Here is a 14,718-nt window from a genome sequence, read left to right on the forward strand (position 1 = left end):
CCTTTGTTGGACGTATCCTGTCACCTCCAAAATGCACACATGCATGAGTTCCCCGTCCCAGAGAGAAAACTCGCCCCAGGGTGTTGGCAGACAAACCCTTCAGGCCTGCACAGCAGAACCGAGGGTGAGGTTCCGGACCCCCAGTGCTCCCAGCCTTCTGGCTCCCCCAATTGTCCATGGACACAGGGGCCACCTCCTCCACGGAGCTCCTGACCACACTGCGTAGTGGCTGGCAGCTGGCAGGTGAGTGGCAGGGCTGTCTCTGGCTCCGCAGACCCTATAGCTCCTCTCCAGAGGCAGGGTCCCTTGAGTGCACGCCCTCCCACGCCTCTCCTCCCCCGCCGCCAGTGGGAGGTTCTGAGGCTGATGTGGCTCCAGTGACAGGCACTGTATGGATGCCAGGCTCCTGCCCCACACAGGCCATCTAACCAGCCCCTTACCTGTGCCAAGAGCCCTATAATCCACCCCTCACCCTCTCCCAGGGCTGTTTCTGAGGGAACTTGTCTGCAGAGGAGCTGGTAGAGTTTCCAAGTGTGTGACCACCATCCGGGCATTAGATGGTTTACCATACACGTGTTCAGGTCCTGGCCCTGAGGGTAGGGTGGTACACCTGGGGTGGCCCAGAATCAGTTTAGGACAAGTGCTCTGCGGAATACAGGGGACCCACCTTCCTGGGGTGCAAAAGGCAGGCACCCATCAGCTGGGACACTGTGGTGACCAAGACCACCTCCTACTAGACGGCCCCACCCACCCAGGCAGGCTCACAGGCCCACTTTCCTGCCTGCAAGTCAGAGCAGGAAACACGGAGGCCCAATGGCAGCTGCAGGTCGCAGCTGGGGTGGGGTGGGGTGGGGCGGGGCAGGCAGCCCGTCCAGCGGACCCAGAGAAGTATTTCTGCTAAGAACAAGCATCTACACAGCATTCCAATTCAGTCTGTGAATCCAGAGTAAGCTGTGTCCTGGCAGGATCACTGACCTGAGGGGTCTCAGCGTAAACAGAACCGAAAGCTAGCTGTCAAAGGAAGTCGTCCGTCGAATCTGTCCAGGTGCTAAAAGGCTGCCTTTTCAGGTGAGCAATTATGTTGGAACCATCTAGAAAAGCCGCCCAGTAACTGGAGTCAGAGTTGGCTCAGAGGGGCCCACGCACCAGCACATGGAGGCTGGAGGTGACTCCTGACTCCTTCACACACAGGCCTTCAAAGGAGACCATGTCCAAGCTCTGGAGGAAACGGGGCTAAACAACTTGTACCTGAAAAAGGTGGTTACTAGGAACCTTCAGAGGTGAGGACTCATAGAGAATTCTAGACACACACATTCATATAATTTCAAATAGTGAAAAACTGAATCCCAAACTCAACAAAAAGTCCTTTGAAACAAAAAAAATAAAATAGCCCATTTATATAATTGCAGTGGTGTGTCAACCCATTTGGATCACAGGGTGCCCAGATATTTGGCTAAATATTATTCCTGAGTGTCTGTGAGGGTTTCTACAGCATTTGAAGTCAGGAGCTGAGTGAGGCGGCTGCCCTCCTGCAACGCTGAGGCCGGGAGGAGCCCAAGTGGGGAGCGCTGAGCAGGGAGGCTCCTCCCGCCCAGTACACTGCAGCGGGAACCTGCTCCCGGCTCTGGCCCTGGCTGGCAGAGGGCAGATCAGCGAGTCACTTCCTCACCATAAGTCTGTCTCTGTCCGACCAGCTGCTTCCCTATTTGTAGACCAAACTAGGGGCTTTAATAATTTTAATTAACCCTTAACGAGGTCAACAGTAAATTCTCCGTTAGGCTACAAAGAAAACCATACCCCCTAGGCCAGTGGTCGGCAAAATTAGTCAACAGAGCAGCAAAGCTGCAGTTTGCCAACCACTGCCCTAGGCTATGTTGTATAATTGGACTTGCTCAACACCAAGAAAACTAGTCCAAGATTGTATGTAATGGAGCTAAAATGTACATAATCCTAGAGCAAAATCTACCTTAGTGCCATCCAAATTTAGGTGTGATTTTAACATTCCTAAGCTATTTGGAAAAATTATCCCAGATTTCTGGCTAAGGCCCATGTAAAGGCCTATTTGCTTTTACGATTTTCCTCTATGTAGTGATTAGAAGATGCGTCTCCAAAACATCCCCTCCAGGCTGTGTGTCCCCACCCCGGGAGTGTGAGTCCAAGGTGTTCACTTACGTCCACTGACGTCTTAGTAAGACCCAGAAGGAGGAAAGGGAAACCATGAAGACGCCCTCTGCATGAGACGGGTCGGCCATCTCCACGGACAAAAGTCAACTTTTCCAGATAAACTTCTTGCTCATAAATGTAAGGAAAACTGACACAAGCCGTTTATTTTTTCATCCTTAAAATAAAAAAGTAGCTCTGGAGGACAGAAAAGTGTGGAAGAATGAGGAAAATGAAAGGAAAGGAAATTGAGCTCCCCGGACCTGCTGCTGAGAGAATACAAGTTCTAACAGGACGAGCACATCAGGGTTTATTTTAATAAACAAAGCAGCGTGTGGCACAGAGGTCAATCCTTCCGCAGGGGCACAGTCTCCTCCCGGATGCCCTCCTTGGTCACGATGCAGATCCGCAGGGCATCCCCGGTGTACACATCCCTCTCGGCAGCAGAAATGAAGACGTCTTTCACGAGCCGCATGGCTCTGTCCAAAGACAGCGGGACGTGCTCCACATTCTGCATGTTCTTAAAACCAACCTGGTGCGACAGGAAACTTGGGTGAGGCATCACGTGACCATACAGAGGACCAAGCCCCTTGTCCCTCCGCCTTCACATGTCTGAGAGTTCCTAACAAACACGTCGCACGGATCAGTCCTCCCACACAGATGCGTGGAGACAAAGCTCTGGCTCCCAGGAAGCCCCTGCCCTGGAGGTGGGCCAGGGGCAGAGCGTTACAGACTGTGCTGTAGCTGAGGAGGCAGAGGGGCCAGGAGAGCACAGCGGCCACGACCAGACCCGCTAGAACAAAGGATACCTGAGTTGGGCGTGAAGGACAAACGCGTGAAGGAGCGAGGCTGCGGCATGTCCAATGTCGAGGAGACGGGGCAGACAGTGCTCCCAGGGGTGTGGAGTGGAGCGACGGGAGTGGAGGTAGTAAGCAATGAGCAGAGAAGTTACTTCATGTGACAAATTTCAGAAAAGCAAGGAGAATGACTTGGGGAAAGGAGCCAGAATGCAGGACAGATGTGAGGAGATACAGCAATCCAGGCAAGATGCCACGCTGCTCTGAGTTCAGTCAGCAGAAATGGAAAAGGAGCATGTTAATAAGACACAGAGATGGTATCGGGGAGAACGGTGTTTTCAGGAAACTCGCGTGAGGATGCAAGGAGAACTGAAAAGATGGACCAACCGTGGTCAGCACCAGAGACCTAGAAGTCATAGGGACGCAGGAAGCAGGCAGGCATGGGGTAGGTGAGCAGTGGCCGAGGGCCAGCAGAGACCAGGAGGTCTAGGTGGGCAAATCAGCCATAGTCCACAAGGATTTACGAGAAAGCCTGGACTTCCCCACCCTCCCCGGAGCGGAGGAGGACTGGGGCAGTATCGTTACCTGGTTGTCCAGCAGGGGCTGCAGCATGGCACTTGCTGAACCTCCCGCCTTGAAGGAGTCTCTCTGGTAGGAGCCCACTGGGTCAAAGCTGTACACGGCTCCCTTCCCTTCAAGAAGGAAACAGTTTCCATGAGGCTGCATCCTGACCCCAATCTCAAATCACGGCACAAGTGTGAAGCTGAATGGACTACTGACTTAGCTAAAATTTCAGCAACTCTCGGCGAGGAGCACAAGCCCTGCTGCACAGGGGACACCAGCAGCCTGCCCTCCCGCCCCCCAGAGCCCACCTGCCACTCCTGTCTCCATGTGGTGTCTGCCACTCTGCACGCCAACGCCCCCCCCGTCCCCTTGACTCCCTGTGTGCATGTGGCCTCACAGGCACGCCGGTTAATGGTCACAGGTCCTGCTCTAAGTTCTGCACCAAATTCCTCCTGAATATCCCTAGTTGGTGTGGAACCAAAACTGCAACCTCTCTGAAGCTGGCCATTTCTGTAGCTCCTAAGAGCAAAACCTTTCTAGCAGCTTCAACTCCATCAGCAGAAGGGGGCACATCCACAGTGATGGACAGCCTACAGAGAGGGTGGGGCTGGGGCGTGGCAATCAGACCTGACCATCACACCTGGGTGCAGCATCATCAAGAGGAGTGGAAGCCAAAAACTAGAACAGAAATGTGAAGGAAGCCTCCAATGTAGAAGACAGAGCCAAAAACAAACAACACGAAAACCAATCTGATAAAATGCAACAATTCAAGGAAACTTCAAAGTACAACAAAGTCTAACAAGAGCAGGATTCTTAAAAAAAAAAAAATAAGGAAACTGAAAAACAAAAAAGGGAAAGCTGGTGGAGAAGGTGGAGAAAGAGATACAGTAAGTGAGGAAAGACCCTGGATGAGGGTCAGAACCAGGGATGAAACAGAGGCCAACGGCAAAGTCTCAGAAAGGCCTGCCGGTTTCTTTTTCAGAAATCCGCTGGGAGAAAAAACAAGAAAAGGGATGCCTTGGTCAGAGCTGAAGACTGTCGGCAGATAAACTTCTTTAAGAAATATCATTACTTTAAGGAAAATCAAAGACAAGATTAGGAAGGACAGTTGGAAATGCCTGAGAATCAAATCCACCAGAAGGAGGAGCGCTGTCACGTGGAAATCAAAGGCCAGGGAGGGCCTGCAGTCAAACAGACCCAAACCCCAACCTGCCAGGTAGTAGCCGTGAGCTCCCAGCTCAGCCCTGACTCTCAGGGGAGCTCAAGGACCTTGCCTGCCCTGCTGAAATTCAATGGTAGCCACTAATGCTGCTAAAACAGCAATTTATTGATCTGACATTCAAATCAGATATAATTTAAGTCAAAGAGGCATCAGAAGAGCTGTACTAGGTTAGGCAGCTGATCGGCGGCTAGAATTTAATTGCTCAGGTTAAGAGTAATTAATTTCTGATGATCATTTCTAGCCCTTAATCTTTCTCTTAGTTTTCAAGGCTGAAAGCCTCAAAGGAAACTGTGTCGGCCTAGTCTGTCTCATGTGAATCATGAGGTGGAAGAGCAGAGCTCCCAGAGCCCCTTGGTGGGGGCAGCAGGGAAGCCTGTGGGCAGAAAGAGACACAGCGCCTGGAGGGACGGAACCGAGAAGCCCTGACTCCTCCCCATCCACCTTCCCTCTCGGAAGCAGATCCATTTCACTGACCAGGTCTCACTGACGCTTCTGTAACTTTCACAATGAGCCACTCTAAACGGTGCACAGACAGTTCTGAGAGTCTATGTGGTGTTTGAAGCAACTGAAAGTCAGCACAGATCAGACCTATGTGAAGCTGAGCAAACAACAGGACAGAAACGTCCCGGCTCTGCCGGAAACCAGAGGCTTTCAAAAATGTTACAAAAACACGGGTGAATCCTAACTGGTTTGGCTCAGTGGATAGAGCGTCTAAAGGGTCCCAGGTTCGATTCCGGTCAAGGGCATGTACCTTGGTTGTGGGCACATCCCCAGTGGGGGGTGGGCAGGGGGCAGCTGATCGATGTTTCTCATCAACGTTTCTAACTCTCTATCCCTCTCCCTTCCTCTCTGTAAAAAATCAATAAAATATATTAAAAACAAAAAACCACACGGGCGAAAACGCATGCATTCCTTCCAAGACATCAATTTTTAAAAACTTTTTGATGTCAAATAAGTTTGTCCTCCAGATCAGATTTCCCTTTTAAGACTAAAATGCTGAGTACCTACTTCTGAACTCACTGAGACCTTGAGGAAACAGTAAAGCAACGCCTGCTGATCTTCTAGCGCCAACCGCCACCTGCTCTGTGTCCCTGGACAACCATCTATTTCCTTTCAGCTTCAGTCTCTGTTGCTTTATCAGAAAATGAAATTGCTGGGCAAGATGGTCCTTGTGGTTCTTTTCAAGTCTATATGAAACCCTGGCATCTAAGACATGCCAGCCCCTCCTTTTCCACAAGACCTTACCTTCTTCGTCGAGTCCCCCGATGATGTTGTAAACGTAGTATGGAAAGAAGCGCCGTGAGTAGAGGATTGTGGACAGCATTGCTGCAATAGCCCCCGTGGTCATGGCCTTGTTATTGGAATGCTTGTACATCTGTGATTTTTAGCAAAAACAGGAATATAGAGGCAGACTATATTTATTACATGCTACAACAATGAATAATAAAGGGGAAAGAATAAGTGCATATCTTGGTGAAAGAAAAGATACCTGTTTCTCTCATGATCAAAAAACACAATATCACTAAGGTAAAATAATTCACTATACCCTATCACTTTGGGAGGAATAAGAATTTTTAGAGGAAACAACACTAAGTTTGCCCTCCAGTATCTGGTTTACAGACTATTTCCCATGTCATCCTTATTCCAAGACAAAGATACAAACTCCAGAGCAAACTCACACCAACCCAGCTCTTCACTCAGCATAGACCAGAGTCAGCAAACTATAGCCATGGCCCAAATCCAGCCCCCACCCGTGTCTGTAAACAGTCTCTCTCATCATCACATGCTGCCTACAGCTGCTTCTGCGTTTCAACAGCAGAACTGAGTGTTGCCACCAAGACCCAGTGACCCACAAAGCTGAGACACTTCCTATCTGGGCCTTTGCAGAGTCTGCTGAGCCCTGATCAGATGCAGGTCGAGGCCCCTCTTTGCACAGCAGCCTCGCCTGAGAGCAGAGATGAGGCCGCAGTGCCGCAGACTCTAGGACAGGGTGTGGTCTTGCTCCTAAAGCTCCCGCAGTGAAGACAGGAGCCTCCAAATCCAGGTGGCATTCACATTCAGGGAGTCCCAGCCCACATTTACTTCCCCCGTGGGAACCCAAACTTCCCTAACAGACTGAGGAATCCTACCAAAGTAGCAAACATAACATCAAGTTCCCCAAATTGTCAGCCACGTGGCAACCACCTCTAAAGAGCAACCTAGGAACCACTGTGGAATCGCCAGCGACAAAGCACTGAAGACACACTGGAAAGGAGCTACGAGTGGTGCATGTGTCGGTATCCAGAAGAATGTTTTCCAAGTGAAAGCCGTACAAAATTTTAATTTCATTTTATTTCAAAACCAAATCCCATTTATTTACCTCACCATCTATGTAATAATGTATCGAAGAAACACTTCAGGAAGTACTGTGCACTAAGTTGACCTCACTGATTCTTGTTTTATTTAACAAAACAGCTCTCCCAGTCATGTTTATTTTTGTCCTCTAAGTCCCATTTACAAAATATGCATTAGAAACCACACACAGATCAATAAATGTAAGTTGCTGAAGCTTGCAATGTAAGTAGAATTTTTAAATGAGTATCAACACCGATGAATACTGAATGAAATGGTTCCTACACACGCAAGAAGCACGTGCCAGGTAAGTAAGGCACTGCGCAGTCCAGTGACCACGCCACTTGCAGTGGGAACATCTCAGGTGTTACAAATAGGCAGGCAAACGTGATCACTATTGCTCATTTCTTCATGTACCAGATGGACCTACCAACCACTTAAAAACCGTGACCACAGCCTACAAAGTTAAATCAGGAACCAAGGGCAATGGAACTGACACTACAAATACCACCAACAGCTCTGACAAAACCTCGCCAGGCTACATTTCTGAATGCTGACAATGGTGACTGGGAGTTCCAGCCCATCTGAGTGCAGTAAAACTCACCTAACAGTCCAAACACTCGTACCCTAGTCTGGAAACGACTAGAAGCAAATGCTTACTGTACACAGACCCTAATCCGAGTCCAGACCCACCCTTGCTTCATCAGAGTCAACCCCAGCTCATGCCTCAGGCAGTGACGTGTCAGCCCTTTACAAACGGTTGGTCCCACTCCTTCTCTCACTTCTTCCTAACACTGCCCCTCCTCTCAACGAAAGCCTGTGAAGGTAGTAGGTAGTAATGGCTTTCCCCTTCCTACTCCTGCCCACAAGTTCTGTCTGTAAGGGGCGGGGAAAGCACGTCAGCTGACAGGATTCCAGACCAAGCTCCCATCAAAAAGCTTGTCTTCTCCACAGAAGTCGATCCGTTTTGTTTTCAGGGAAGAAAATCTTCAAAGAACCCCATTCCTGCTACCTCAAAACAGGGCAGAAATCCTTTCTGTTGTAGGGATCTGACAGGTGGAACTGTTGTGGTTTCATGTTCTATATGTTAATGACGCTGCATCGACAGGTCAGTTTCTCGTACTAACCTAGCGCTTCTCCAGCTATTCTGAGCAGCAGCCACACCATGTCCGTAAGAGTCTAACGAGTTATTAACTTCCAGTAGTCAGACATGTAAGACGCATCTACCTTTAGTCTTGCTTCAATAATCTTCGTCAGGGTTAGACAGTCTCCATGGAAACCGCTGCATCCAATGACTGTTTTGTCTGTTCTATAAAAAGCACATTTCAGGACACTGAGTTGGTTAAACAGCAAAGCAAAACACATGTTGGGCGATGCTAAACGTAAAGCTCCTATTCCCACTGTTCACTGGATGGTAATGGGACAACTGCCGTCGCCACTTAGTGACTAATGGAAATGGGGCATGTCTGTAATCAGACACCTAATTCCTTACCCCACAGAAATTACAGAGACAAATACAAAGTTTAAAAGGAAAACTAAGAAAATGTATTTGTAATATATATGCCCAAAGTCCAGCTTTAACTTCGTCTACAATTAGGAAAAACGTTAACACTGCAAGGGATCATGGGGGTGTAACGTGCAGCATGGTGACTGTCATTGCTAATACTGTCGTGCATATATGAAGTTGCTGAGATAAGTTCTCGTTACAATAAATAAATCTGTGGACAGTTTTAGCTAGACTTATTGTGATCATTTTACATTACATACCAATTAGAATCATGTTGTACATCTGAAACTAAGATGGGTAAAATGTTATGAAAGTCACACAAAAGTAGACACAAGTCACCATAAACATGAAAAGAGCCTCCGGGTCTCTCAGAAATCCAAATCTAAACAATAGATGATTTCCACCTATTGCACTGGCTGTAATGCCTCGTGCTGGCAGCTTGTGGAAAATGGTCCTCTCAGATGCTGGGAAGGAGTACACATCAATCTCACCCTCAGAAGGCCAGTGGCTGGATCTAGCAAAGGGTTAAGTGCACATCACTTTCACGCAATAATCCCACTGCGAGAGATTCATCATGTCAGCAAGTTTGCAAAGATATGTTCTAGGTCACTTGTGTGAGTATACATGTTATTGTAATGGCTCTCCAAAACAAAACAAACAAATAAAAAACATCCCAAATGCCCACCAGAAGGAAACTGATTAAATTTTGGTACATCCATACAAGTTCAACCATATGTCTCAAAAATTAACTTGTAAATCTGGGTATTAACCTATAAAGAAAGCGAAACCAACCTTGTCAAGAACTATTTAGCAGAGGCCATGATTTCTTCCTTTCAGACTTTATGGACAAGGCATACACATCCTTCTTGTCCAACTGGGGACCCTTGACTCTCCTGGGCATCACCAGCTACCAGCATTTCCTGATCTCTCCCTACAACCAGCCTCTCTACGTGGAGGTAAAGACCTTCAATCTTCCTCTAACACCAAGATGGGCTGACAATACCAACAGTTAGGACAACATTTTGGGAGTTTCAAGATGCTTTTCCCAAACATCCAAGGACATCAGTGGAATGCAAAGAATAAAGTGTAACTGTCGAGTCTCAAGCAGGTGGGGAAGAAGCAGGCTCAGCTCTAGGTCAGCCCGAGAGCCTGGGATCAGGGTACGTAGGCAGCTTCAGCTATACACATGGTCTAGTGCTGACAATGGATGACAGGGACACAGGAAATTATCAGTGTTCTATCTACTCCTAGACCTAAAGTATGCCATAAAAAAGAACGGGTCTTCACTTTAGCAGCATACACACTAAAATAGAATGTTACAGCCCTGGCCAGTGTGGCTCAGTTGGTTTGAGCATCATCCCATACACCAGAAGGCAGCAGGTTCAATTCCTAGTCAAGGCACATACCCAGGATGCAAGTTTGACCCCTGGTCGGGGAGCACAGAGGTGGGGTAGGGGGTCAGCCGATAGATATTTATTTCACACTGATGTTTTCTCTCTCTCTCTCTCTCAACTAAAAACAATAATAAGATAAAGTGGAACATTATAAAAATGAGAAGACTACACAAAGATGATATCAATAAAGTTATATTTATATCATTCACTCACTACTTTTAAATTATAGAAGTTACATCTTAGAAGCAGCAAGGTAGCATGGGTGCACTATAAACTGGAGAGGAGAACGGGACATCAATGGAGAAGTGGCCAAAACCGGTTTGGCTCAGTGGATAGAGCGTCAGCCTGTGGACTGAAAGGTCCCAGGTTCGATTCTGGTCAAGGGCACGTAACTTGGTTGCGGGCACATCCCCAGTAGGAGGTGTGCAAGAGGCAGCTGATCGATGTTTCTCTCTCATCGATGTTTCTAACTCTCTATCCCTCTTCCTTCCTCTCTGTAAAAAATCAATAAAATATATTAAAAAAAAAAAAGATGGAGAAGTGGTCAAAAAGGGAACTGGGACGATGAAGACAAACTTCAGTTCTTGGGGGTAAGATGTGTCGGTCCACCCTGAGCAAAAAGGACAGAGTCCCTTCTTTACCGCCTCCTGCAGACACAGGACAAACCTCCTGGAGTCCTTTCCAGTTACAATTCAGGTGCAACAGGCTCTTTTGGACCAACCTGGGAATTAACCACCATGTACAAGTGTCGCCAAAAATGTTAGTTACAAACCACTGACAACCTGCAAGATGCATTTAGCTGACTTATGCTGACATTTTTTTTTTCTGTACATGACTTTCTTTTAGAAAAAAATCGATCTACTAAAACTGTGAGCCAAGGGTGTAACTGCTTAGGACACAGCTAAATTGAATGTTTCAGGTTAAAAAAAAAAAATGGGCGCCAAAACCGGTTTGGCTCAGTGGATAGAGCGTCAGCCTGCGGACTGAAGGGTCCCAGGTTCGATTCCGGTCAAGGGCATGTACCTGGGTTGCGGGCATGTCCCCAGTAGGGGGTGTGCAGGAGGCAGCTGATGGATGTTTCTAACTCTCTATCCTTCTCCCTTCCTCTCTGTAAAAAATCAATAAAATATAAAAATATTAAAAAAAAAAAAAATGGGCAGGTTGAAAAAAAACATTTAATGGGTTCATGGATACAAGGATAAGAAAATATGATAATTATGTAAAATGCTAATAAGATCTAGGTGACAGTATATGGGTGTTCACCACAACATTTTACTTCTGTTGTATATTTGAAATTTCTCATGACAAAATGTTGAGATGAAAATATTTAGGTTATGAAAGGCACTGTTGATATCCACAACTGGCAGATACCACGAACACTACATAGTAAATTATTCGGAAACACTAATTTACAAAATTGTTTTCTAACAAAAATGCAAGCTAAGCCCCAAACAGGTGGTCTAAGAATTCACGCAACACACTGTTTAGAAGTTAAATTTCTGTAGCATTAAATTACAAGGAGCTGGGAAATGTGGAGTTAGAAATTTACTTACAATTTGTAACATTTGGGACTGTCCCGGGTGTGGATTGAAAACCCTTCACTCAATCGAGTATCAGAAGCAACAATTGAAAAATCTTCTCCAGCAATAGCCAATACAGTACTGAGGAAAAAAGAAGGACAAAAAAGATTAATGAATCCTCCTGGACGGTAAACAAGCCTGACCCAACAGAAGTGGGCCCAGTTCTGACCACTGCAATAAAGCGAGTATCATGCCCTAACCGGTGTGGCTCAGTGGATAGAGTGTCGGCCTGCGGACTGAAGGGTCCCAGGTTCGATTCTGGTCAAGGGCATGTACCTTGGTTGCGGGCACATCCCCAGTAGGGGGTGTGCAGGAGGCAGCTGATGGATGTTTCTCTCTCATCCATGTTTCTAACTCTTCTCCCTCTCCCTTCCTCTCTGTAAAAAATCAATAAAATATATTTATAAAAAAAAAAATAAAGCGAGTATCACAACAGAGTCACAGTTTTTGGGTTCTCTGGGCACAGAAAAGTTGCGTTCATACTACACTGAAATAAGTGTGCAATACCATTATGTATTTTAAAAATGTACATACCTTAATTTAAAAATGTTATTGCTAAAAAATGCTAACCACTTGTAAAGAACGCATCATCTGTGAGCACATGAAACACAACACGAGGTATGCCTGCACTGGGAGAAAACCACTGGATGCGAGCAAGAGCAGGATTCAGATAGAAGAGGTGAGTTCAGGAAAGGAGCCCTGGCTACAAGTCATCTGGAAAAATATCAAGAGTTCCCTAAAACACAAGCCTACATCACAGCAAAGGGTCCGTAGTGGGAGGTAAAAGAAGAGCCACAGAATTATCATCATTATTAAAAATTAAACTCTTGCCCTGCCGGTGCAGCTCAGTGGTTGAGCATCAACTTATGAACCAGGAGGTCACGGTTCCATTCCTGGTCAGGGTACATGCCTGGGTTGCGGCTCAAGCCCCAGTGTAGGGTGTGCAGGAGGCAGCCAGTCAGTGATTATCTCTTATCATTGATGTTTCTAACCCTCTCTCCCCCTCCCTTCCTCTCTCTGAAATCAATAAAAATTTTTTTTAAAAAATATAGACTGAGAAAAAAGGTAACTCAATTTAATAATCAGAAATTCATAGGGCTTAAATTGGATTACAAGGGGCTAAAAAGTGAGTAATGGGTACTGAATATTCAACACCTTACATAGTCTTACAAAGAATTCACAACTGCCTTATTAAATGGGTCTAATAGCCACCTTATGACATAACTACTCCATCAGTTGCCACCAAAAGTGTTAGAATTGATAGAGTAAAGCATAAATTCAGTAGCCACAGACATATGGATTCAAGTCCTGGCTCAACTTCACACTGGCCTTGTGGCTGGAGCCCCAGGTTCATTGTAAAAACGGGGCTAATACCATCTAATACTCAGGGCAGCATGAGGATGAAAAAATGTAACTGCTGGCAATTTACAAAATGCTTGATTGTCCTCCAAACTCTAAGAAGCTAAGGAAGAGAAGGGCATTTGTGTTCAAAAAGTGGAGAGGCCGCATTGCCCTTTAGTGGCAGGCACAAGGCTAAAATCATACCTTCCACTCTCTTTCCACCACATCCCCAAAATATGCATGAATACTTCAAATCCACAAGACCTGATTAAATAAACTGGTCGTCTTCCCATCGGTGTGTTCGAACTGGTGTTTGCTTTACGTAGTTTGGTCGGTAAACTGCAACCACTGCCTCAAATTTACAGCTGCCAAGAGTCCTTAATGGAGCATCTCCCTACAACCCTAATTCTTTTAGTGTATATCAAGGAAAAGCACCACGTAACGTAAAGCTGGTATTTTTATTTTAAAAAGGACAACTTAAATGTAACATGCAAGATAATATTTTTAAAGGCCCTTTTCTGAGTATTCTCCCCCGGACTTAAGCTAAATCTTAAAAAACAGGCACTTAACTATGAAACGAAGCCTGGCCAACTAACCCTACTTTATAGCTAAAATAACAGAAGACAATTAAGTTGTTTGATCAGCCCTTTTAGCTCCAGACCCAACTATGCATCTACCAACGCGGACCGATCCACCCTCAGACGCTACACTGTCCGTCGCTGTCGCTGGGTCCCTCCGGGAAGCTCCCCCGCAGCGGAGGCTGGGCTTCCGTGCCAACCTGCGGCCTCACTGCCCGCCGGCCGCCGCACCGAGACCCAAGTGATGGGCCGAGAGGACAAACCACCCAGAGACGGAGGCCCGCCGCACACCCGAGGGCGTGAGCAGGGCCCGGGATGGGGAGCGACTGCGGGACCTTACCCTCCGTTGAACGCGTAGGGCGAGAAGCGCAGCTGCACGGGGCCGGCGCCGCGCGGCTCCATCGCCAGCTCTCGGCCAGGACCCCAAGACACGGCTGCGGAGGACATCGCCGGCACCCGCTCCTGCTGTCTCACCTCGAGATGGCCACCAAGACGGAAGTAAGAAATCGCGCCACTTCCGGTTGTCCCGCGGCGCTCCCTCCGGTCGCCCGGGCGCGCACAGGTGCCCGGCTCCCAGAGGTCCGCGTGGCCGCCGGGCCCCCCACTCCAAGAAAGCTGACGGAGGTGTCAGGGTTTTCTTAAGGAAACTTCCGAATTCACTCTTGATGTACAGGAATTTTGAAGTCTGACCATACAAAAATAATTGCCAACACTATCGTGCATCGCAAAGTCGAATCGTCTACCGGAGTGCAAGTTGGTGCGGCTGTATTTGGAAAGCGACTGGCATCACCTGGCATCGTTGGAGAGATGCACAGCTGAGGCCCCAGCAGTTAAGCTCCCCGGTGTGCACTCCGCCAGAAGGCATGTGCAAGAATGTTCACATAGCATTGTTCCAAATAGCCCCAAACTGGAAGTGAGCAAATGTCCACAAACGCAGGCATATGTCACAGCAACGACGGTTAACCGACGTCCGCTAGGGAGTGGTCTTCTGTCGGGACACACGCTACATAACAGAAGGACACAGCAGGAAAGGCCGGCAGTACCCGGCTTCCTGATTTATAACCTCCTGTTCATCTGGACGTGTGTTTTCACTTCCTTATCTGAACATTATATTTTACAATTTCTTAAAAGTCCTTTTAAAAACGGACGGAGAAACTGAGGAGGAGAGGCAGGCAACGGGCCAAAGGTCATGCAGGCAGTCTCTTTGCCTACTTCCAGCAACGACCAATGAGAAAAACGGACCA

At 47.4% G+C, this 14,718-nt stretch overlaps 1 protein-coding gene across 1 annotated transcript; it reads right to left on the bottom strand.

Moving 5' to 3' along the window:
* Window positions 1–2,300: 2,300 nt before the first annotated feature.
* Window positions 2,301–14,693, bottom strand: PSMB1 (proteasome 20S subunit beta 1). The gene is made up of 6 exons (XM_080664908.1): window positions 13,815–14,693; window positions 11,529–11,636; window positions 8,302–8,383; window positions 5,989–6,118; window positions 3,543–3,649; window positions 2,301–2,692 (listed from the first exon to the last, which is right to left on the bottom strand). The coding sequence occupies exons 1-6, from the start codon at window positions 13,919–13,921 to the stop codon at window positions 2,507–2,509; spliced, it is 720 nt and encodes a 239-aa protein (XP_080521034.1). The 5' UTR covers window positions 13,922–14,693; the 3' UTR covers window positions 2,301–2,506.
* Window positions 14,694–14,718: the final 25 nt, after the last annotated feature.

The sequence above is a fragment of the Plecotus auritus genome (genome assembly GCF_963455305.1).
Source record: "Plecotus auritus genome assembly, chromosome: 4".
NCBI lineage: Eukaryota > Metazoa > Chordata > Mammalia > Chiroptera > Vespertilionidae > Plecotus > Plecotus auritus.

What these genes read in the sequence shown, in the direction of transcription:
- PSMB1 (XM_080664908.1), bottom strand. Translation starts at nt 13,921, where the DNA reads ATGTCCTCCGCAGCCGTGTCTTGGGGTCCTGGCCGAGAGCTGGCGATG. An exon ending in TTATTGAAGCAAGACTAAAG is followed by an intron (nt 6,119 to 8,301) that starts GTAGATGCGTCT and finishes TAAAAATCACAG; the next exon opens with ATGTACAAGCATTCCAATAA. An exon ending in CGGGGGACTCGACGAAGAAG is followed by an intron (nt 3,650 to 5,988) that starts GTAAGGTCTTGT and finishes TCCTTCTTGAAG; the next exon opens with GGAAGGGAGCCGTGTACAGC.